We start from the raw sequence: 24,101 nt of genomic DNA, 5'->3' as shown, positions 1-24,101 counted from the left end.
TGCTGATGTAGAGAGAACGGCAAGCACAGTGCTGTTTTGAAACCCGGGACAGCGGCCATGTCCACATGGGGAGGGGCTGTGGTCAAGGAGGAGCTCGAGGGAGACTGAGACATGTCTGCTTTTACCCTGGGGAAGGCAGAGGACGGACGTGTCATCAGAACCACTCTCCTGACCCTCACGCCTCTGCGGGAGTCACACAGCTTATAATACAGATGTAGGAGAAAATTACAAGGCACAGAAGACAAACCCGCCATGGTGCCCACGGTGTTAGGGAGCGCTGTCAGTAACAACGGAGCCCAGCACAGCTGAACCGGGAATGACCCGGGAACGACACGGCCACGCGTGGTGCCCCGGGTGCCCAGGTCCCCTGTGTCCTTGGGTCGCGCAGTGCTGTAGAACTACTACTGATGGAAAGGCGACCCATTCACACCCAAGCTGGGCCAGGGCCAGCCGCACCTGCCGCGCTGTGACCCAGACGAGACCAGTGACAGCGGCACTGACTGCGGCAGCAGAGAGCCGAGGAGCCTGGGCGTAAAGGGCGGCGGGGCCTCAGGCAAGGCCGGGAGAGGCCGCTGGCACGCTCCTGCCCGTGAAGGCGCGCGTGTTAGTCGCCCACTTGTGGCTCACTCTTTGTGACCCCACGGACCGCAGCCTGCCAGGCTCCTCTGTCCATGGGATTCTCCAGGCAGGAAAACTGGAGTGGGCTGCTATTCCCTTCTCCAGGGGTTCTTCCTGGGATCCAAACCTGGGTTTCCTACATTGTCGGCAGATTCTTTACCATCTGAACCATCAAGGAGGTTTCCTATTTCTCGCAAAAGAGAAGAGAGACCCTGTGGGAGAAGAGGCACGCAGGGAGCCAGGCCGCAGGGATAGGAGGCCAGCTGATGGCGCAGGGTCAGGAGCCAGACCCTGCCCGGCTCGATACACCCGGCACGCCACAGGAGAAGGGTAGGGCCTGGGCACCCTGAAACTCCGGAAGGGGTCGAGGGGGTGGGACATGGAGGAGCCCTGTCAGCTGGAGGCTCCATGGTCTCCAGTCCCTGACACACCCAGGCGCCACCGCCACCGCCTCCCGGAGCCCTCTCCTGGTGGCTGCGCCTGGCTCAGGACACCCTCCTCTGACAGCAGCGTGACCACTCATTAGTCAGGCTGCAAGGGTTTCTGCAGGGCTTCGTCGTTCTGCTGACGAAAGGAGCTCAGATGCCACAGCAGTGCTGGTGGAACAGGGTCAGGTGGGGCTGAGCTCGTGGGCACTAACTGCAAACACAGAACCAGTCCCGTTACACGAACGCGTTGCTCAGCACCCGATGGACTGCTGTGCCCTTGGGAACCTTGCTGACTGAATGAAGCTCTCGGATTTCCTTGAGAAGTGGTATTTATCATTACAGTTTTACTTGACTTTGGAAATCAAGGCTTCACTCTGCCCCCAAATAAGTATCTCACATTCTACCTTGCAGATGCGTAGCACCATTCGTAAGTGTGCAGATACACAAAGCAGACACCCACTCCAGTATTCCCGGGCTTCCCTTGTTCAGCTGGTAAAGAATCCACCTGCAATGTGGGAGATCTGGGTTCGATCCCTGGGTTAGGAAGACCTGGAGAAGGAGAAGGCTACTCACTCCAGTATTCTGGCCTGGAGAATTCCATGGACTGCATGGGGTCGCAAAGAGTCAGACACGACTGAGCGACATTTACTCACTCACTCTGCCCCGACATTCTACCTTGCGGGTGTGTAGCACCGTTTGTGAGTATGCAGTTACACACACCAGATTCCCTGATGTTAGAGATGCCGACTATCCGAGACACAAGGCTTCACAGCTCAAGGCAGGGGACAGAAAACGGTCAGCAGAGGGATGCTGACACAGGGGTACTTCCACACCACTGGCGCCGCCGCGTCAAGTGCTTAACTAGTCCTGCCATCTTCCACCAAGGAGGCACCAGGAAGAGGGGCCACGGGGGCTGGTACTGGAGGAGGGGTCGCAGGGGGGCCCCCCGAGTCACTGAGCGGGCAGGGAGGGCACCAGGAGGGGCCACAGGGGAGGCACCAGGAGGAGGGGCCACAGGGGGCCACCAGGAGGAGAGGCTGGGAGGGGGGGCACCAGGAGGTGGGATCACGGGGGAGCACCAGACGAGGGACCGCAGGGGGGACCCCAAGTCACTGAGCCAGGAGGGGACCCCCAAGTCACTGAGCCAGGCAGGGGGTGCGGACGTCCCTCAGCTGAGGCTGAGACTGAAGGCAGGAGTCCCCCCTCCGGATGCCTTTGGTAGGAGAGGGGCTCTCGGCAGAAGCTGGTGTGAGAAAGAGGAATCTGGGATGTGTTTTCTGAAAGATCAGGCTGATAGCTCTGTGGGCAATGCCAGGGGTGAGGCCGGGACAGCTGGGGGCAGAGGGATGACAGAGATGGAAACGTCAGGCTTCTCACTGGGAGGCTCAGTGGCTGGGCCTCCGGGATGAGGCCTGTGGGTGGAGGAGACCATCGAAGCCGAGTGACTCAGGATCCTCATTCTGAGGATCCTGGCTCCACCCAGAGGGCAGAGCGGCTGGCTCTTCAACAACTAGCATGAGAAAATGCAAAGGAAGTTCTAGAAGACAGGTGTCTTCAACTGTTCTGAACTGGGGAAACCTCTGAGCATTGATATTGCAGCTCCGATATGACAGAAGCTTCCCTGGCTGATTTCAGAAGAATCAAGTCGATCCTGGTATGTGACCACTGTGGAGACAAGCAGCAGCTTCATGTGGTAAAACTACAATAAGCACTTAAATGTAAAAACATCCCGAGGAAGGGGACACCCAAGGAAGGGAAGTGGGCGGGGGGCACTGGCCCTCACTTCCTCTGGCAAGTCTATGAAGAAAGACTCGCCCAAGGAAATGATTCTCTAGTCCAGAGGCCTTGGTTTGATTTCATCTCTTTTTGTATTAACTTACATTCCACTTGGAATTCCCTGGCAGTCCAGTGGTTAGGACTCGGCACTTCCACTGCCAGGATCCAGGTTCAAATTCTGGTTGGGGATCCAAGACCCTGCACGCCAAGGAAACGCTCCGGACAGGCATTTATTCCACGACACCCGAGAACCACCCTCGACATTGCTCCCAAGCAGGGCCCACTCCAGTCTGAGCCAGGGGGACGGGGTCCAGGGGAGAGCACTGGATCTGCCTAGTCCTGAAGGCTCAGCCAGATACAGGTTCTCATGTGACATTGGGACCGCCCAGCAGGGCCTCAATTTACCAGCCTTTCATTCCCCCCGCTTTTGGGGCTTAATAGCCCCAGTCGAAGTGGACTTTGTTCTCCTCAGTGAATTAGATCTACCCCACCTTCTGAGCAAGCAAGAGTACTGTCCTTTCCCTCATAAGAAAGATTCCTTTGGGATGAAGCACTGACAGTTTCAACAACACGCTGGGTCTCTGAGTCATCGAGCTGAGTGAAATGAGCCAGACAGAGAGGGACGCATGGCCTGATCCCATCCACGTGAGCCAGGAGCTGCACAGGATCCATCGTGACAGGACGGAGCCGGGTGGGGGCGTTCACCACCTTCACAGGGCGAGGCCCCTTGGGGCTCAACACTCAGCCAGCTGCTCCTGTTACACGTGCAGGTTCCGGGCATACGTCAACCGCACCCCAAAAAGGCTGCCGTCAAAAAAAAGACTACTTTGTTTTGTATTTTAAAACACCACTTATTTTTTGAAGTGAACTGGTGAACATTACTGGAAATATTTTTATGACCTGAAGGAAATGTTATTTTTTTTCAAACTTTCAACAATCAAATGCTTCATGGGCAATTAAAGCGTGTTGCAAATATTAAAACAATTCATTAAGTAGGTGGGAGGCTGCTCCCTGTCTGGATATATTTTATTGTTTTATGATCGTTTTTAGAGAAACCCAATGTTCCCAACACTAGGAATGAGCCCTGGGTCTCCACTGGAAGACAGCAGAGATGGAGTGGAAGAGAGAGAGAGAGAGAGAGAGAGAGAGAGAGAGACCGACCCAGAAAGGGAAAGACACAGAGAGAGAGACACACACCCAAAGAGAAGGAGAGGCACACAGAGGGAAGAGAGGCAGCGAGAGAGGGCCAGAGAGACCAGCAGGAACAGAGCGAGCCGTCACCCAGCGCCCAAGGCCCGGCCTCGCCTGCCCTTCCGCACTCGGGCCCAGGACAGTCGATGCTGACACGGGCTGCGGGCAGCACTGCCATCACCAGCCCGGAGCAGGAGTGACTCCATCCTGGGCACAGGGCAGAGGCCTGGTCACCAGAACAGCAGGTGCAGCAGATGGGGAGGGACAGGCGTTCTGAGCCCGCCCCGCCCTCGGCCCCTGCGCCCTTCAGGACAAACCAGTGAGACCAATGGGTGAGCAGAGGAGGTGTCTTTGCCAAGGGGACCCCAAAGGCACACTGGCCTAGAGTGGAGCCTCGAACCCCATCACAGCCGACAAACAACAGGACCCAGAGCAGCAGGCGAGGGGGACCTGCCCCAGAGGATGCCTGCCTGCCCCTAGTCTGCAGCCGCTGCCCACAGACACCAGGAAACCCACAAGGAAGGCCCTGCCACTCCCCCGAGAAACCTGGACTGGATCATGAACTGAACAACTGGAGAAAACAAAACGCTCTCCAGACTGAAATGCACAAGCCAAGTATGGAAGGCAGAGTGACAGGAAGAATTAACACGCAGAGCAAAACTCAGGAAGCTTCCTGTAACTGAAAGAAAGAACAAAACTCTGAGACCCGCACAGACCAGAGCAGACAAGCAGAGATGCTGGGGCAGCAGCCCTAGCAGGGAGTGCAGGGGTCCACCATTCACTGCAAGGTCTAAAAATACCAATAGTGCGGAAACTGCCCTAAGGACGCGTGTCCCTGAGTGACAGCAGCGCCAGCCCCCACCGTCACGTCCCTGCGTTACATAAACCCGGGCCAGCCATCGACCTCTTGGATCCGATTCATGTGTCAAACTAACACATTCTCAGACGCTCTTAATTAAAGCCCAAACAAATGTGATCTCTGTATTTCTTAAGTAATGTTGTAATTTTAAAAGCCGTCAGTAAGGTTATGTATCAAATACTGAAAATTAATATATCCTATTATCCATTGCAGGAAGATGAGCTGTCTAGACAAGAAAAACCTTTAATCATTTTTGATAGAAAGTTCTCAAATCTGTCTCCCTGCTCTTACATAAGATGAACTAAACATAAGTTTTTAACCAGAAAATGGTCTTTGGTTAGAGATCAGAAAAGAGAAGGGGGAAGGTCCCTAGAAGGAGGGAATAGCCAGGAGGCTGGGGTGGGTGGGGGACCAGCCCAGTCACTCCAGATGAATAAACGAAGCTATTAAAAACTATGAGCTTAGACCCCAGAGAGCCCAGGCCTGGAGGGGGGTGGTGAGACCCCCACAAGCAAGAGACATGGGCAGTAGCCCTTCCACGGTGAGGAAAGCCAAGAGGCCCAGACAGGCGCCTGGGGCCCCCTGCAGCCAAGCGCGGTAGTCATCTCAGCAGGAGGAGGTGAGGTGGAGGACGGGCAGGATGGAGATGAGGCGGGCAGCCTGAGGGCCTCCCAGACCCCCAGAGAAGGGAAGAGGGCGCACTTCCCAATGCTCCTCACGGCCGCCACGACCTTGGCTGGAAGCCTCTCGAGGACATCAGTTACAGGAATTAAAACCTAGTGGCCAACTTCTCTTACAGAGACACAAAAACCATAACGAAAATACAAGCAAATTCAAACCCTGGCACGTGTGACAACATGTCACCATCAGCTCCTTGTGTTCATACCGAGAGGGCACGGTGGGCTGGATCTGAAAACAAACCAGTACCCACGTCACCAGCGACAAGGCTCCCCAGTGACCCAACTGGTGTTCTCCTGACTGTACACTAGTGTGGTGAGCCTGGTGCTCGTCCCCAAAACCACCCTCTATTACGGAAAAGAACTGAAGACAGGGCAAGGAGAAATAAAGAAGCCAAGAGAATGAAAGTCTGCGTCCTTGCAAATCACAAAGATGAAAACCAAGCACACAGAAGCCTCTCTGGCCCCGTCCTTCCTTTGGGAGGACGAGGGCCGCAGGGCTCAGCATCCTCGGAAGACTCTGGGTCCTCCGTCAGGAAGTTGTGAGAGAGCCGCAGGCTGTGGCAGGAGGGGGCAGCAACCTGTGGGCCCTCTGTCCTTTGCTTCCATGCGTGATGCCCCCCGCCCGGTGGGTGCTGGGCAGAGGGAAACAATGGCCCCACCACCTTATCTAGAGGAGGGGTGCACTGAGGGGTCCTCGAGTCTGTGGAAACATAAAATTAGACACATAATGGTGTGTGTGTGTGTCCAGACACACCTTCCTAGGACAGATGAACAGAGCTGCAGTCAGACACCCCGAGACCCTCTGGCCTGCACCCTGCTTCAGGCATGTCTAACCACAGGTTGTGGCTGACCTCAAACCCAGTCTCTTTTTATTTTTTTTAATGATTTTCAGCCTTTCTTTTATTTGCTCGTTTATCTGGGGGTCTTTGTTGCTGCACATGGGCTTTCTCTAGCCGTGGAAAGCAGGAGCTACTCTTCGTTGCTCTGCGCGGACTTCTCACTGTGGTGGCTTCTCTTGTAGAGCAACGGGCTGTAGGCGTGTGGGCTTCGTGGGCTTCAGGAGTTATGGCACGTAGGCTCAGGAGTTTGGTGCATGGGCTTAGTTGCTCTGGGGCATGTGGAATCTTCCCAGAGAAGGAATCAAACCTGTGTCCCCTGCACTGGCAGGCAGAGTCTTATCCACTGGACCACCAGGGCAGCCCCCATTCCTCTCTTTGGCACTTAACCAACAAGATGTTACAGCCTTTCTTTTTTTGATATAACTATCACTCGATGGTAACCTATAAAGTGAATCATTAAGGAAAACTAAAAGTTGTAATTCATAACCCAAACCTGGGGTGTTCTCAAGTTTGCAGAGGGCCATGTACTTCCAAGTTCAGAAAGAACAGTTCTTTTATCAATGATGGCTTTAATTTATCATGGACTCCAATGGCTAACTATTATTTTTTTTAATCATTATAACATTACCTTTGCTTTATCATTCCATATTAGTTTAATATGGGTTATTTGGGTACACAGGGAGGAAATTTGGTCAGTTTTCCTGGACCATAATTTTTCAATAACTAAACTTTCAGTATCATAAATGATCTCCAACCTTATGGCTAAACATGTGTATAGAGCCCCTCTGAATTGTGATCCAGTAGAGATGTTTATCCGGAGAAGGCGATAGCACCCCACTCCAGTACTCTTGCCTGGGAAATCCCATGAATGGAGGAGCCTGGGGGGCTGCAGTCCATGGGGTTGCTAAGAGTCGGACACGACTGAGCGAATTCACTTTCACCTTTCACTTTCATGCATTGGAGAAGGAAATGGCAACCCACTCCAGTGTTCTTGCCTGGAGAATCCCAGGGACAGGGGAGCCTGGTGGGCTGCCATCTATGGGGTCACACAGAGTCAGACACGACTGAAGCGACTTAGCAACAGCAGCAGCAGCAGAGACGTTTATCAGGAAACCACGTGCTGACTCTGAGTCTGTGAAATTTAACTAACATGCAACACAGTATCTAGGTAAATGTAACAATATTACCCAGCTATTTTTAAATTTATAGGGCACACTTACATAATACAAAATGACAAGTACATGCTGCTGACAAATTTACTGGAACCGGCTCATTTAATTTCTTCCCAATTCTTTGATAATGTTGGGCAGTTCTTCCAGTGGAAAGAAAGAACCCCGACTGTTGGAGATGTTCAAGAACCTTGCCACTCACAGTGATCTAAAAAGGCTTTTAAATGAAAACAGTGATAAAGTCCACACCTTCCTTCCTTCCTTCCCAAGGCCCTGTCAAAGGGTCAGAAAAGCTACGTTCTGGAGGTGAATGAGCTGAAATAGTGCTGAAAAGTCACCAAGGGGGCCCAGCAGTGGAGGAAGCTGGGACAGGCATCATGGCAGAAGGCAGGTGGACCCAGCCTGACTCATGTGAGTGGAAGGAGCCATGTGCAGGATGGCAGGGCAGGGGTTCCAAGACCAACGAGCCAAGAGCAGGACTTGAGAATGACTGTCAAAAGACAGGCCAAGAGTCTGAAGGAGGCCCAAGCATGGGACTAGATGAGAAGCAGGGGGGAGCAGAGGGCAATCCTAAGTCAGATAAGCAGCACTCAAAGCCACGCAGGGACGTGACGGGACAGCAGGAGATCTACCTGCAGAAGAATGAGCATCGCCGTCCTGACTTCCCATCAGTGACACCAGACCCTGGAAGATACTAGAGAATACTTGCCAAGTTCTAAAGGAAAGTGACACGGACCAAGAATTCTAGACCCAGCCAATTATCGATTGAGTTCAGAAACAAAAAAAAACCATGTTTGAAAACTGTGTGCAGGAACCCAGGAAGTCTCTCAGCTGTGCATTCCATAAGGAAGTGGATGAAGGAGGTGCACCAGCAAAAGAGAAACGGAATCTAAGAAATGAACATTATGGGGTATGAGGACCCACAGCAGCTGGAGCAGCCAGAGGCAGTACGGAAGCCCCACAAGAGGGCAGGAGGTGCCGTCTGAATGTCCTCTTTGCTGGGCAGGAGCTCTGTGATTCGGAATTGCATTTTCTGCTACTTGGCTCTGCAGTGAAATACATTTATATGATCATAGTACTATACACGCTGCTTTCCTTCTGTTAACATTCCTGGACTAACGCTGTAGAAAAAGCACAGAAAGCCTAAAATAATGGTAGATGAGAAACAGACTACAAATGTTTAGAGCTTAGTCAATATAAATCTAAAAATGTAACTCGTAAAAGTCAAGCGCTGGAGAGGCGCTGCTTGCTGGCTCCACACAGAAACAGAAGAGAGACGAAGTGATGACGGTCAGGACCAAAAGGATGGGGAAGCAGAGGAGCCGCACGCTCTCAACTGCTCACCTCGGGGAGCACCGAGGGCGGAAGGGGACGGGTGACTTCGTTCCGAATGCATGCTCACAGCACTCTGGGCTTTTAAACAGTTAAACTGCAAGGGCACCCTCACCCATCAGGGCATATTGAACGGCTGCAGTCCATCTGCAGGACAGAAGGACAGGCTGTCCTGGTAAATATGGCAAAATGAGCCCGATAACAAGGTTATGAGCATGGTATTGGTTACACAAAATCAGAAGGCTTCTGAAACTATTTTTAACTGTGGAAGCAAACATGTACCAGATAAAATGTATCAGCCCTAAGAAGAGGGAGGTCCCTGTGCACTAACACGCCCACAAGGTAATGGAAAAGGTGTGTTGTTACAACTGGGCAGAGAATAAGCCAGTATCTAATGGAGAAAGCCCGCAGATACGTCATGTATGTGTATATGCTTGCTATACGATGTGGACATAGATCTCAGGAATCCCATGTGCACAACATGAGTCCCATACGTACCACAGAAATGCCACACAGACAACAGAAACCCCACACATGTCACAGGAAGCCCACGGACATGACAACAGACCCAAACCCAGCACGGAAGGAAGTCAGGGCTACAAGCACGTTTAGCTGCCCCCTTCCACGTTTATCCTGCATGTACACTCGCACACTCACACACCCTACACGCCGGCCGGGAGAGTGAACAGACATCATGGGAAGATGCTGGAGTGCTTGGAGATGGCCTCCCTGGAAACTCAGGCAGGCAGCGGGCACAGCATCCTGGAGGAGAGAGAGGCCAGGGCAGTGCCCAGGGCTGCTCCTCTGCTGCGCCACTGTCCTCAGAGGAAGAAACCCCAGATGCACAACAGTGCCGTCCACTCCACGTGGGACCTGCAGCAAAGTCCTACTAAACGATGCTGTACAGTGAAAACGAAATATAAACCATTCTTCCAGTCGCTGCTGCTAATCTGTAGCACATGTTGCTCCGATGACATGAGAGACCCGCAGAAATACGCAGAGAAACAGCAGTCTCTCGAATGTGTTTAGGGAAAAATAAAACATGTCCGTATGAAAGAGACTAAGAGCACAGACAAACGCTATCAGCACAGCTGCCATCAGGCAGAGGGGTCACTGCTCCTCCTTGCTCCTAGTGTGCATCCCTGCACACTGCACGGTTCACAACAATATTTTGTTTCTGAATAAAACATAAAATCTCACTCAAACTCAGCAGTGTGAGGAGTGCTCTGCAGAGACCGCAGTTGAGGCAAAGGGCACACATGGTGGGACAGTGGGGCCAGAGGGCACAACCCTGTCCCGCCAGCCCCGCCCGGACAAGGTGGTTCCCAGACTGACCCTGCTCGTAAGACAAACCTGGCTCAAAGGAGGACCAGGGGGACACGCTGACCAACCAGCGTCCCTGGAAGCACTCACCACCCCCGCCCCATTACCTGCCCTAATGAGCGGGCAGAGTCTCCATGCTGGAGACGCAGCACATGGGCCCCGCGTGGGGGCAACCAAGGAGAGGTCACTGAGCTAACAGGTGTCTGTCTCCCCAGCTTCTGTCTGTGCGGAAGATGACAAAGCAAGCTCCCTTCTGGACAAGTCCGCGTTCCAAACGCTAACTTAGGGGGATGACCTCACCCCGCAGTTCAGGGGATGAGGCCTGGCTCTGGCAACCCCATGTGTTACACAACAGGACGCAGACCCCACAAGGGCATTCAGAGCAAATGAGTCACGCTCACCTTCCAGACAACCTCAACGACTTCTGCAAGAATCCTCAGGTTTCATCAACACAAGTAAAGAAAGACATCTCAGCTCTTAAACATGTGAAGTTCAAAACCCAAGACTTCAGGAGAAGGGGGAGGGTGCTGAAGCCAGAGGCACGCACAACCAGGAGATCACCCCTCATCACAACGTGACCCGGGAACGAGAACTCTGGAGAGGACATTGGCAGGGCGAGGGGTGCCGCGGCGTTCTGAACTCCGCATGCCTGGTGAACCCTGCCTGCGGGGCGGCCCTGGGGGATGGGGGTGGGGAGGGCCAGCAGGGCTCGCTCCCAGTGCTCGGCGTCCTGCTCTGTGACAGCCCACGGGGCTGCGTGTCTCTGTTCTGTGCAAGTTCCGTGCATGTGATGCCTCTCAACAACAGTTCAAACACGAACTGTTTTAAGTCACTGCTGAGTCGGAACAGGTGAGACAGGAAGTGCACGAGGGTTCCTGAGAGAGTCGAGCACCCTCACCTCCCACGAGGGCCTCCACAGAGGAACAAGTTCTCGCAGGGCCAACGGCCGTCCTCTCCAGAAGAGCCAAACTGGACAGAGATGCACGGCGAGCTTTTACGAGGCAGGACAGGAGTCTGTGCAACACTTTCCATGAGATTCAACGTGTTTGTTTATTACTTTTAACAATGGCTAAAGATTCATCACCTGTTCAAAACAAAATGAATCCTGCTGGAAGCTAACTAGAAAGGTCAAAGGTGCTATAAATGCTAGCAAGTCCTCGGCTGTGAGACGCTCCAAACGGACAGAGGCTTAAACGCATCAGGCTGACCCCTCCCATGGCCACCAGTGAGGGGTTCACTCTCTGAGGAATTAAAATACATTCCTGCCAGTGACTATTATTTAGTTTAATTCCTGTAGGAAAACATAAACAAACACCAAACAGTAAGCAGATCCTCCGCACACTCGCCTCATCTGGCTCTCTGACAAAACGGCCCTCGTGTGCGGCCACCCCAAGACCCTCTGCCGTGGGACTCTGCCGGACTGCCTGGAAAACGCAACCACCACTTGGGGCAGGTCTGTGCTGTTCTCCAACTTACTGAGAAAGAATTAACAATTGCTTCATAGAGTAAACGGATTAACATTTTAAAGTGTGCTTCATGAACGGAAAATGAACATGCTACCCTGAGGTTAATCCCACCACTTTCGGAGCATCTCATGCTGAGAGTGGCTTCTTGTCAAGACACAAAATTATGCAGAGAAAAGAATCACACATTTTCTCCTCAAACTCTGGAAGTGAAAAGGCCAAGTAAAAATAAATACAAAGCAAACTGACTAATCTGGGCTTCTCTCCTCCCTGCGCTGGCTAATAGAGCAGAAAGCTAAAGTTAGAAAGCAAAGCGGTCTGAGCTTTCTGGAGAAAGGCTGAGGATATAAATACACACTCACATCTGACTCGGGGCTGAGTCGTGACTGCGGAGCAGCCCTGCGCCCGACCCGCACGTTTCCATGAGCAGCAGGAGAGGAAACTCCTCACCTCGCGGCTGGCGAGCGGCTGTGCGCCGGGAATGATTCACTCGCAGCAGGACCCCAAAGGGAACTTCAGGGGTAGATTAACTATGTTTGTTGAAAATCAGATCGAACTGGTTTCTCTATCCTTTCAGCTGAAAGCACACTAAGAGCCGCAGCAAACACTGGTTAAACAGCAAACCTGGAGGCAAGCAAAAAGCACACCAGGATTAAAATACTGGGGCACTCAGCCACTCTCCAACAAGCGAGGGGCCCAGGCCCCTAGAGGCAGGTGCTGGGGAGGGGCTGAGAAGGAGCACACACCAGCTCTAGAGGAAGGGGTGCGGAGGGACACCACTGGCCACGGGAGCACTCACACACAGCAACGGGCGCTTGAGAAGCCAGCAGAGCCACGACCTCAGGTGTGAGCCCACACAGATAGGCACACACGTGCTTGGGCGTGGCTGTGCAGTGACACACGTGTGAGCCCAGAGCTAAGCCCCCAGGCAGCTGCTTGGTCCCCCTCAGCCCCCTGAACTGTGATGAGAGCAGAGAGGCCGGACCCCATGTCCCCTTGGCCACTGACACGCCAGGGGAACTTGGGTCCAAGGCACACCCACCCGTGCGCCCACATGTGTCCACGAGGAGGCACCGCCCCAGATGGTCACTGCAGTCCCCTCTGGGTGGTGAGATGACGTCTTTTGCTTTCTTCTGCTCATCTCTGCAGTCTGAATTTTCTACAGCAAAGCAAACGATTCTCACAAGAGAAAAACTCCAGCGGTGAGAGGGGCAAGCCCCACAGGAGAGGAGGTGGCTGAGCCCTGGCTGCCCCTGTGCCTGAGACCCACGACTGGGCTCTGGGCTGGGCTCGGTGCCCCACACCACTGTCCCTGCCGTCCCCCACTCAGGCCCTCGGCATCCATTGCACCTGAGCAGACCAACTTCTGTCTCTATTTAATTTAAATGCAAACCAGCATGGCAGGCGGCGCTGCTGTCAGGGTCCCTGCAAGTCCTAACGGCCACTCGGGGAGGCAGCTCCTGTGCCTCCCTCCCAGGCCCTCTTCATGGTGAGGCATCTCTCCTCCTCTCCAGCCGGTCTCCAAGATGAAACGAAGCTTCAAGGCCTGGCACGCAGAGCAGGAAGATGCCAGGGACGGAAGCTCCCAATGTGGTGGGCGATGCCCGAGCAGCCTGTAAAGGATGGGGCACCCGCTGTGTGTGGGGGGATGAGGGACAGAGGGGGATGCGCGCCTGCCAGACCTCTCACCCACCGCCCACTGTCTCTCCTGCAGACACAGAGGCCAGGCCAGGCTGCGGCCACAGAGGAGGACTGCGAGTGTCTGCTGGGAGGGCAGGGAGCAAGCCTCCAGCCAGCCATCCTCCTGGCCCCACCATGGGGCGGACCCGTCACGCTCTCCCACTACTGACCCTGGTGTGGTGGTGGGGGTTTGTCTCAATGTGAGCGACAGGGTGGCTGCTGAAGCCGGCCAGGGCCAAGCTGAACCCCCAGCGAGAAGCAGGCCTCAGCCACAGAGGCGGCTGGCAGGACGGACAACAGCCCCCATGTTGTCACCCGCATGGAATGGGGGCACGGCTCCCAGCCTGGAAGAGGCCTTGGCCCGGCTTCCCACCCCACCCCGGGTGAATGCACACTCCCACACACTCACACACACTGGGCACAGGAGGGCCGGAAGCAGCCCTGAAACTCCTCAGTCAGACCTTTGAGGCTGCCTTCCCTGTGTGCAAGGCTGTGGGCTCGTAGGTCCACACAAGGGACACAAAATCAAAACCATTTGGCCTTTAACCAGAACCCAGGAGCAGAGAAGGCTGTCCAGTGTCTGCAGAGGCTGTCAGTGGTGAGACAGCGGCCTGAGGGCCAGGATGGGAGGGCCTGGCACAGCCCAGGCTGCAGGTCTGACCTCTCCTCTGGCCTCTCCTCCTCCCTGTCTCGCTTCTTCGCATAAAGTTCCCGAGACAGATGCCAGCGGAGCGAGGCCAACACTCTCCACACTGACTGCACGGGGCTGTCTCGTCCCCAGAGACCAGCCCCTAGGGTGAGCCGGCTCGAGGACGGATGAAGGGGCACCCACATGGCCTACACGAACGAGGCGTCACCCTTCCCCCTAAATCCACACACACATCGCAGACACCTTCCCGCCAAGCAGAGCGTGAAATCCATGTGAGCACAGAACTACCTACAGCAAAGGGCAGCAGAGCAGCAGCTCCTAAACTTCAGGCATGGGGAGAGGGAAGGACAAACAGCCCGAGGGACCCATGGGACCCAGGAAGGGGCCCGGGGCCCAGCAGCTCACACACACAGCTTCCCAAACACTCGCTCTATGCTCAGAACCTACAAACAATGAAAACAAGGGCAGGGTTGTCACTTCCATCATAAAGTCCATTTCAAGGCCAGTTGCAGGTCAGCTCAGAGTCAACCACTGTGAACGCAGCCTCTTGGTGGAGCCAAGAGGCCCCTTCATCCGCTGACCATCTTCTCCCACTAAGCACATACACAGTGACAGCTTGACAAAGGGCTTTGGAATTTCTGCCCATCTGATGTGTGAGAAACAGTACCTCCAAGAAGCTGAAGGGCCGTTTTTATATGTGTGTGCAAACACATGTGTACATATGTGCACACGTGTGTGCACGCACATGTGTGCATACATGCATGCAGTGTGTGTGCATGGTCGTGTGCACGGCGCAGGTGTGTGCATATACATAGACATGCATGCGTGCCTGCATGTGCTCATGTGCTTGAGCATGTATGCATAGGCCTGTGTGCAGGTCTGTGTGTGCGCACGCATGCACATGTGCATGTGTGATATGTTGCGGAGATGTTTCTCACAGCTGACCTTTCTGACTTCTGACCTCATGTACAGTGCTATTGCTGCTGTTTGAATCCTCGTCAGAAGTTCTTCATCGCTGGAGGACTGTAATGTCATAAGATTCTCCCTCTCCTGGTTGACTCTCAACTCTGAGTCATGTTTTAAAAGCCCTTCCCAGCACTGAGATTATACTGGCCGGTGTTTCTAACACCAGAATAGTCTCCTCGGATCCATTTGGTGCTTATCCTCGTACATGGTCTAAGGCATAAACCTACTGTTGTCTTTTACAAAATGGTGTCAGACTGTCCCAAAATCACTTACTGAAAGTTCATCCTGACCCAGCACTCTGAGATGCCGCCTTCGTCAGACCCGAGGCTTCCGTCTGTACCTGCTTCTTCCTGCACTTCTGTCTGCTGGGCTGTCTGTTACTCATGTTTGTCCTGCTCTGTCACCACCTTATCTTACTTACAGGATGAGTTAATGTCTGGCAGGGCTCTTCTCCTTGGTCCTTTCTCTTCTGAGTTTTCTAGGTGGTCACACATGTTCTTCTGTTAACGACACAATCAACATGTCCAGCCCCAGGGGAAAAAAAAACCTGATGTAGAGAGATCTGCCATCTCACTGGTGCTGCAACAACCAAACCAGGAAAAAGGCCTGTCCTTCTGTCTGCCAAAGGCTACCTGTGTGTCTTTCTGGAGAACTTTTAGAATGTTCTTCCTTAGGTTTTGAATAATTCTTATTCCATTTATTCCTAAGGACTTTATTTTGCTATTGTAAAGAGGGCTGTCTTCTCCCTGGTATCTTCTAATTGGTTAATTCTGTGAATGTGAAAGACACTAGGAACATCTGCATATCAACTTTGTATTCCCACTACCTTGGCAAATTCTTTCATTACCTGAGTTGCTCTCATCACCGATTCTCTGAGTGGTGGCCTCTGCATGGACAGCCCAGGTGTGAGTAGTCCCGCCCCCACCACAGAAAGTTCTGCTGGACAGCACTGCCCGGGTTTGCTGCCAAGACGGGCCACTCACCTCCTCTGGTCCAAACCCCACTTGTGTTCTATTCTTTCCTCAGCCTGGCTGGGAGGAGCTCTGTGATCAGTCGTCACACTGCACACCTGTGTTTGGTGCAGCCCCTGCCTCCTGCCCTCCCTTTGGTCCGCAGCCAGGTCAACGTCTCTGAGGGGAGCACAGGGGATGGAAGGAGGATCAATTAGTGCCTAAAATTTACTTTTCAGTAAAACCTTCTTTATTTTTCTGACTCTTATTTAAACCTCTGATAAGACTTTTTCAAACAGAAAAACAAAACTTCCATCTGGGACAAACTGAATGATTGACACCTGTAGACCTGAAAAAGAGACCCTTAAGATTTCTAAAGGTTATGTTCATTAGAATTTGAAACAAATAGAACACGTTTCTGCCTCCTATTCCATGAGTGCAGCGTCCAATGATCACGTGCCTCACAGACCCCATGCTTAGCCCCGGGCAGCGCGCTCACACAGGGGCGTGGGATCCTTGCATCCTGCCCTCAGAGTCTTTCACTGGGAGGACCCGAGGCCACCGCAGATGCAGTAACACGGTTTGTAAAAGTGACGTGGGCTGAACTTCTTTATGTTGCTGGGAAAATTCATTTTTTATTAATTTGTTGTTCTAATTCCCAAGTCATTCATTATTAGAGAGAAAGAATAAAGGGGTCAGCAAACACGCCACAGGCCAGCGGCCTCCCGTGTTCTCGCAGGGGTTGCTGTGGAGACCACACCCAGGAAGCAGGCACCACAGTGGTCAGGCCTAGGCAAGTTCATGTGGCGGGACGGTTGTGCAGAAACGATCGTGGAAACAGAAGGATGAGTTAGCTGACAGACCACGTGTGTACTGAATATACTAGCCTAGGCTGCAACACGGAGCAGGCCCGCCACCTGCCCTGAACAGAGAGAGCTCTGTTGGACCCAGAAAAGGTCTTTAAACTCAGCAGGCATCGTGGAGAGAGGGACCTATAAAAACCTCCAGAGGAATTTAATAAGCCTGGTTTTACAGGATACAATTGCAACAAAAACAAAGAAAGGAATTACCACTGCTGTGAAGAACGAAAAAAAAAAAAGCAGCTTTGAAAGCCTGAACCCTATTGACGACGCTTGAAAATCTAAGAACAGCTTTGTAAACAAGCTGAGAAGAATCTTAAGACTCGAAATGGCATCAAGGTGCTTTCTCTTCAGGAGAGAAGGGACCCCGGGTTCTTGACATTCCCCCACAGCTGCTCCACTGGACAGAAGCAACAGTGTCATGAGCAAAACAGTCTGAAAAAGCAAAGAAGCTGACTTCAGCCCCAGTTCCTAGACAGAGACCTGTTATGAAAAGAGCACAGAGCCGACGGGTCCAGAAAGCCCAGCCAGGGTGAGGGAGTCATTGCTTCTGAGGCCGGTGAACCCCACGCGGTCGGTCCCACATCCCCCCATGGCCTCTGGTGCACCTTCATGAAAGAGGCCAGTTCCTGAAATAAACCCCCTTACCAAGTCTCTAGATAGCAGGTGTACCGGAAAGCCAGAACCAACACTTCTGGGTGCTTTCATCTGTACAGTGCTCGAAAGACTTCCCTGCTTGCTTACAGCCGGCTCTCGGGGGCTATCTCCTTTAGGGTACGTGTATGTGTGAGTGCTCAGTTTCTGACTCTTTGAGACCCCATGGACTGTGGCCCACCAGCTTCTCTGTCCATGGAATTCCCAGCCAAGATTACTGGAGTGGGTTCCCATTCCCTTCTTCAGGAGATCTTCCTGACCCAGGGAACTCACATCCACTGCATCTCCACTGGCAGATGGGTTCTTTACCAGCTGAGCCACCAGGGAATACAATCCATTACTTATCCTCTGAGAATGACCAACACAAGAGACCTGGCCTTGCCCCTCGGTTATCACACGAAGGGCCAAAAAGAACCCAAATGTTCCTCTAAAAACACAAACGCCACTGTCAAAAAGTGAAAATCAAAGGTTCAGTGATGCATCTGAGGCAGCAGAAGAGCCTCGGAGGAGGTAAGCCAGCCAGCTCACACGCCCCCAGCACCGTCACCCTGAGTGGGAGGTGAGTTTCTTCCACTAAACCCGGCCCTTCATTTGGGAGGGTGTCCTTTTGGGGAAAACAGAGATTGGTATTAAGGTCATAAAACCCAAGACCCCGCCCTCCCAGCCAGCAGTCACCCCAGGCAGCCAGCAGGAGCGTGCGCAGAGGCAACACCAGAGCAGAGCTCCCAGGCCAGCAGGCAGGGGGCTCACAGGGCTGCCGCCCACTGCAGGGCAGAGGCCCCGCTCCCCAAGGCTGCAGGGCAGAGGCCCCACTCCCCAAGGCCGCACGGCATCCCACTGGGAAAAACAGGCACCTCAACTCTGCAAGAGGCACCGCTGACAAGCAGGGCAGTTTCTGCTCACAACCCTCGCTAGTGACTGGACCTTTTCCCCGAGCAGGGTCTGCACTGGCAAATTCACGAGAGACACTGACCAGGGCAACACACCAATGTGATATCTACGAGAACCAAGTGGACAGCTGTCACCTAAGTCAGACTTTAGCTAATGAAACCAGGAAGTCACAGTCTGTTCAGACTCCTCAGTTTCCGCTACTGACCTTCTGCTGCCCCAGGGCTCCAGCCAGGCCCCCACGTGACATGCAGCCATCATGTCCCCCTTAGAGCGCCTCTGGGCTGTGACAGTCTCTCAGACCTTCCTGTCTTTAAGGACCTTGATGGTTTGGAGGAGGAGCCAGGCGTCTTTCAGGACGCCCCTCAGGGAAGACCACAGAGGGCAGGGGCCCTTCTCACCACGTCCCGTCCAGGGTGCGTGCCGTCACGTGACCTCCATGGTGGACGCTGACCGTGGTCGCCCGGCTCAGGCGAGTCTGGCAGGTGTCTCCACTATGCTGCCACCACCTCCCACCGTCCTCTGGGAGGAGGTCGCTGTGCCCACCCCCGGCCCGAGGAGGGGGCGCTCCCCTCCCCTGAGGACGGGACAGCTGCAGAGCCACGTGGATCCTCCTGGTTTCCTTCTCTGTCACTTGTTTATGTCAGGCTGGCCCCAGGGGTATTTATTTATTTTATGCTTTGGGCCGTGATCCAGTACAACTCTGTTCTGCTGCTGAACCTGTTCCAGCGCTGGCCCTCGGGAGTTCCTCGGTTGGCTCTACTGTCCCCTGACACGCCCGTCCGTGGGGGCTGGCTTTTGTTTTGTTTTGTTTTTAGCACTTTTGTACTTTCTGGCACTACCAGGGGCTCCAGGTCATCTTGGGTATTTCCTGCACAGTCTCAGAAAGAAACCCTCACTCTTTATTTTTTACATGCTCATTTATGGAGCATGCAGTTACATGTTAAAAAAACACGAGTGGCAGACAGCTAGCTTTGCCTACCTTGCAAAGGTAGGCATCTTCCTCCTGGGAACAGCACCTTGACCTTGTTCAGAAGGAATGACTTTCTCCCACTGGACATGACTGGGTGGTTCTCTGGAAAGGGTTACCTGCAGGGAGTAAGATGGCGGAGGAAGCCCAAACTTTTCATTTTAAATTGCTTGCATAACTTTTTCCGAGGATGTGTATTATTTCCACATATTTTTCAAAATGTAAAAAATTAACTTAAACCCTTGTGTTGTCAATAAGTACAAACCAAATCTAAGAAAGAGAGAGAATAGTAACAATTCTGATTTTGAATAAAAATGAACACAAAGCATGCTCACTTCAGAATAGACTGAGTCTAGCAAAGCACACACCACCTGTCTAGTGTCCACTCTTTTTCTTACACAATTTTACATTGCTCTTTCAATCATTTAACAATCAGCAGAGACTCTGGTTAACTAACATGAACAGCATTCAAAGTATTCAAATGCTTTTGCTGAATACACAGTATTTAGAAACTTTTACAAAACGCTTTGCTTGAGAAGTTTTATAGCTGCAAAGATGGTGGGGTTCACCATAACTCCCCAAAGCGAAAGCATTCTTGACCTACTTGAGAAGTTCAGTTCAGTCGCTCAGTCGTGTCCGACTCTTTGCGACTCCATGAATCGCAGCATGCCAGGCCTCCCTGTCCATCACCAACTCCCGGAGTTCACTCAGACTCACGTCCATCGAGTCGGTGATGCAATCCAGCCATCTCATCCTCTGTCGTCCCCTTCTCCTCCTGCCCCCAATCCCTCCCAGCATCAGTCTTTTCCAATGAGTCAACTCTTCACATGAGGTGGCAGATACCCCTTAAACTCCAGGACAGGAAGTAAATGTTGTACATTAGCAAAAGAGAAAAATTAGCCAAAAAATGTTTTAGTGACATCACAGGTATACTTAAGAAAAAGTATAATTTATAATTTCAAGGTTTCTAAAACCAAATCTCTGTGTGTATACTTTAGGAGGCAAGGTCTTCCGATGTCCCCTAAAATATCCGCACCTGGGGATCTGCGGAATCGGGCGGGGCTTGCAGCGGATGGAAGTGGGAGGGGAAGACCCAGAGCAGGCGGCGCGCTAACCCCTGACCCAAGGCTGGGCGCGTGCACCGAGGCTCCCGAGAGTGGGAGGGCGCAGGCGCGCGGCCAGCCCAGAGCCGACCGTTAACAGTAGCTGACGTGAGTTCATAGCGGGCAGCCTCCCAGACCTCTCCCGACAGGACCCCGAAAGGTCTCTGCAGACTCACCGGGCACTGACGCGTCCCGCTGGCCTGACTGGGAGGTGCCTGAGCTCACGGCCATGGCGACCCCGCCCATGACGGTGCTGCTGCTGCTGCTGCTGGCGCTGCTCTTGCCCACGCAGACCTGCGCGGAGTCCACAAACAGCGCGCCCACCCCGACCGCGACCCTGACCCCGGAGGGCAACATCTCGGAGAGCCGGGCCTTGCCCGGCATCGAGCTCAGAGCCCGCGGCTCGAGCCCCGTCCCTGGCCCACTCGCCGTGCTGGCCCCGCTTGCCCTGTGGCTGGTCCTCGGGTAGGGACGCTGCATCAGGCCTGCCCAGCGTGGACACTGCACCAGCACCTCGCCGGCCTCCACGTCTCGACCTCACGGACAGAAACAGGTCCAGAAAGCAGAACCCCACCACCACCCCGTGTGCCGTCAGTGACTGTCAAGGTCACACCTCCCAGCGACTCCCTGAACAGCCTGAAAGGAGATGCCACATCCCAGCGAACTGAAGACAGGGCTCAGGAAATCTGGGTACCAGGAAACCAGAAGATAGTTTATCTCTACTTTGATTCATTAAATTATAAAGCCAAACAATGGCTGGGTGGTGTCTCTGAAAAACGGCAAAGCGTGTCTCTGAAGTGTGGGCCATCGGCAGCGGCCAGGCCTCCCACCAGGGCAGCTCGTAAGCTGCAGTTCTCTTAGGAGCTGGTGGCCACATTTGACCTGGGGACAGTAAGTGACAAGGGCCTACACAGTGATGGCAGATGGTCCCCAAATCCAGACCTCGTGAGTCACTTGTGCACCCCGCTTCCCCACACACCCTACCCTGACCCAGAGAGAGACGCACATAGCCTCACTGAACTGCAGATGCTGCTGCTTTATTTCTGTATGTCCAATAATTTTTACAATTTAAAGGTGAGGGGTATTTTTAACATTTAAAAATCTTGAACATAAGGTTTGGGTAAAAAGGTAAATTGAGCGTTTGGAAAGGGAAGATTGGAACTTGCCTAGGTTGAGTTCACACAAATTTCATGCTCTTTTTATAAGGTGTGTTTTCTCTTTACAAATCCACACCTGGACTGCTTGCTATCAGTGTTTTCAGATAGTATCTGGGGCAAAGCCTAAAATAGATTCCAGAGGTAACTCTAATACAGTCAGTGATGCACAGACACCCCCTCTAGAGTCTGTGGTTCACAGCTGCACGTGGACATTCCGGCCCCCAGAGGCTACAGGCCTTCAGGACCAAACACGTGCCAGCCTTAGAGGGCATTCCAGAAACACCGGGGCCAGAGATTGGGAGGACAGCACGTGTGAACAAACACTGCGTGTGTCCTGCATCACACGCTGTGTTTAGTGTATAATTATGCTTTGATTTACATAAAATGATAAAGTATTTGCACTGAACATAAGTGGTAGTTTTTTTAAGCTTATAGAGCATTTGAAAGAAAAAGATCCTAATTTAACAGCTAGGTTTTACTCTGCAGTAAAGAATGGTGACCAATAACAGCTTTATTTCACTTAAAATGATGATGAAAATGCTGCTCTCCCATAGGAAACATTTTTTTGGCCACCAATCCTACAAAACCCATTTCTCAAGGAGTGGTGCTGAATTAACACCCCTTAAGAGAAGATACGGGAATTCCTTTCCATCTCCAGCATCTATTAGATTTCACCTCTGAAGGCTGGAGCAGCCCTTGCCAGCTCCACTCCTGCTGGCATCAGGTATCTGTTCTGTTGGGGAAACTGTGTTTCTGTCCTGTGGTCAGCCACGGCTGCTCTGCAGGGAACATGCTCACTCTGGTCTACCAGGCTGAAATACTAAGAAAAGCCTGGCCATGTGTCCAATCCCAAAGCAAGGCTGTAGGGATCAAGGGTAAGGAGACCAGTTCCTGACTGCCTGCGCGGCCACTCTCTGCGGGGCACTCTGCTAGGTGTTCCGTCCAGTTCTTCCCAGTACCTGCTGTCCACACACACACTGTCACAAATGCTTCACATGACCATTTAATCCTCATCTTGCAGATGGGGAAACTGAGGCCCAGAAGGTTAAATGTCAAGGTCACACAGTAAGAGGCAAGGTCAGCATGACTCAAACCCAGTTTGGTTCCAGAGACCAGGCCCATGACCATATCCCGAAGCCACCTCCCAACAGAACATCAGAAGACACCCCCACGAACAGGTGCGCCAGGCCCACCTCAGTGGCAGTCACCTGATGGAGAAGAAGAGCCCAGGGAAAGCCAGGAGGCGGGAACAAGTGAAGCAGGGCTGGGAGGCTGGGGCGGACCAGGCAGACAGGGGCGGGCGCCCGAGTGGTCAGAAGCGGGAGGCTAGGGCCGACTAGGCACAAGGCTGGGGTGGACCAGGCATAAGGAAACAGTGGTCAGAGGAAAGCCAGGGCCAGCTGGAGGCCAGGGAAAGCAAGGCGCTGGTAGCTAAGAATTAAGTCAGGGTTCTCTGCAGATGCAAAGGCACGTCAGGAAAGACTGAAAGCGCAAGGTGAGACGGTCTGACCGCCACTACCTTGCGGAGCACTCGGAGAGACAAGGTAAGACTCAGGGCCCAGCGGGATGCCTCTGTTAAGGCCAAAGGAGAGACAGCAGCGGCCTGCAGGCTGCGGGGGCGGGGGGTGGGGGGTGGGGTGGACGGGAAGCAGGCGTCCAGGAGATGAACGCAGGGACAGCAGTGATACAATGTGAGAGGGGCTGGAGGTGACAGCAGAGAAAGTCTAGGACACCTGCCCGGTTTCTAGCAGGACACCCGGGGGTGTTGGGACACAGACTGGGGGGCGAAGGGTAGAAAATTTAGGAGAAGAGAGGGATTGGTTCCATACGTTCAGTTTGGGGCCTGTGGCTCGTCAGCGTGGCGCGCGGGGTGCACCGTGCTCCTGGCAGGCCCGGGCCCAGAGCCGAGGGAGCTGGAGATGGAAACGCAAACCTCCCTCACGGCCAAGTGTGTGCGTGCAGAACAGACCTGCTGCTCCAGGCCTCCCACTGCTACAGCTGCCTCCCAGCAAGCTCTGTTCAGGCAAAGGCACCCCTTCGCCCCACACGCAGCCCCAACATGCCTGAGCTCTCCTCCTGCCCTAATTCTCAGAGCAGACACAACCGCCTGCCGCCCACAGACCCTCCGCCAGCCTCCTCTCCTGCAACCCAGGTTTCCAGCAAAGCTCTGCTCCATCCCCATTGACTAACAAAGAGAAGGTACAGGGCCTACCTGGTGGTGAGTGACTCTCTCTGAAGAACCAAAGGGGCTGTCCACCTGCTCTCGCCACCCCTCTCTGGGGCTGCAGAGGAAACCCAGCCCCTTCCCTGCAGGATACAAGGGGGCGGGGGGGGGCGGGGGGATGCCAGGGGAACACTGCTACCAAATCCCAGAAGAGTGCCCCCAGAGGTGCCCCTTGACTGTCAGGACTGTGGAATCAACCTTTGGGGGGTTTCTCCTCAGAAGCCACAAAGAGGCGGCAAGAAGGGGGCAAGGGTCAGCAGGGCCCCCGGGGGGGGTCACAGAGGTAGCAGGGGGGCTCATCAGGGGCTGTGTGAGGACAGGG

General features: G+C 53.4%; 1 protein-coding gene across 4 annotated transcripts in view; it reads right to left on the bottom strand.

The window, feature by feature from the left end:
- Positions 1–24,101, bottom strand: part of ADARB1 (adenosine deaminase RNA specific B1) — a 115,716-nt gene that overhangs the window by 72,246 nt on the left and 19,369 nt on the right. For all 4 annotated transcript variants that reach the window (XM_044947714.2, XM_025292839.3, XM_044947720.2 and 1 more), the window contains exons 2-3: positions 19,308–19,414; positions 15,957–16,103 (exon numbers count right to left, since the gene is read on the bottom strand). In XM_044947714.2, the coding sequence (XP_044803649.2) occupies positions 15,957–16,103; positions 19,308–19,324 (164 nt within the window). In that variant the 5' untranslated portion in view covers positions 19,325–19,414. The remainder of the gene's footprint in view (positions 1–15,956; positions 16,104–19,307; positions 19,415–24,101) is intronic.

This window comes from Bubalus bubalis, chromosome 1 (assembly GCF_019923935.1).
Source record: "Bubalus bubalis isolate 160015118507 breed Murrah chromosome 1, NDDB_SH_1, whole genome shotgun sequence".
Lineage (NCBI taxonomy): Eukaryota > Metazoa > Chordata > Mammalia > Artiodactyla > Bovidae > Bubalus > Bubalus bubalis.
The sequence above is the reverse complement of the archived record's forward strand: the minus strand, read 5'-3'. Positions and strand labels throughout refer to the sequence as shown.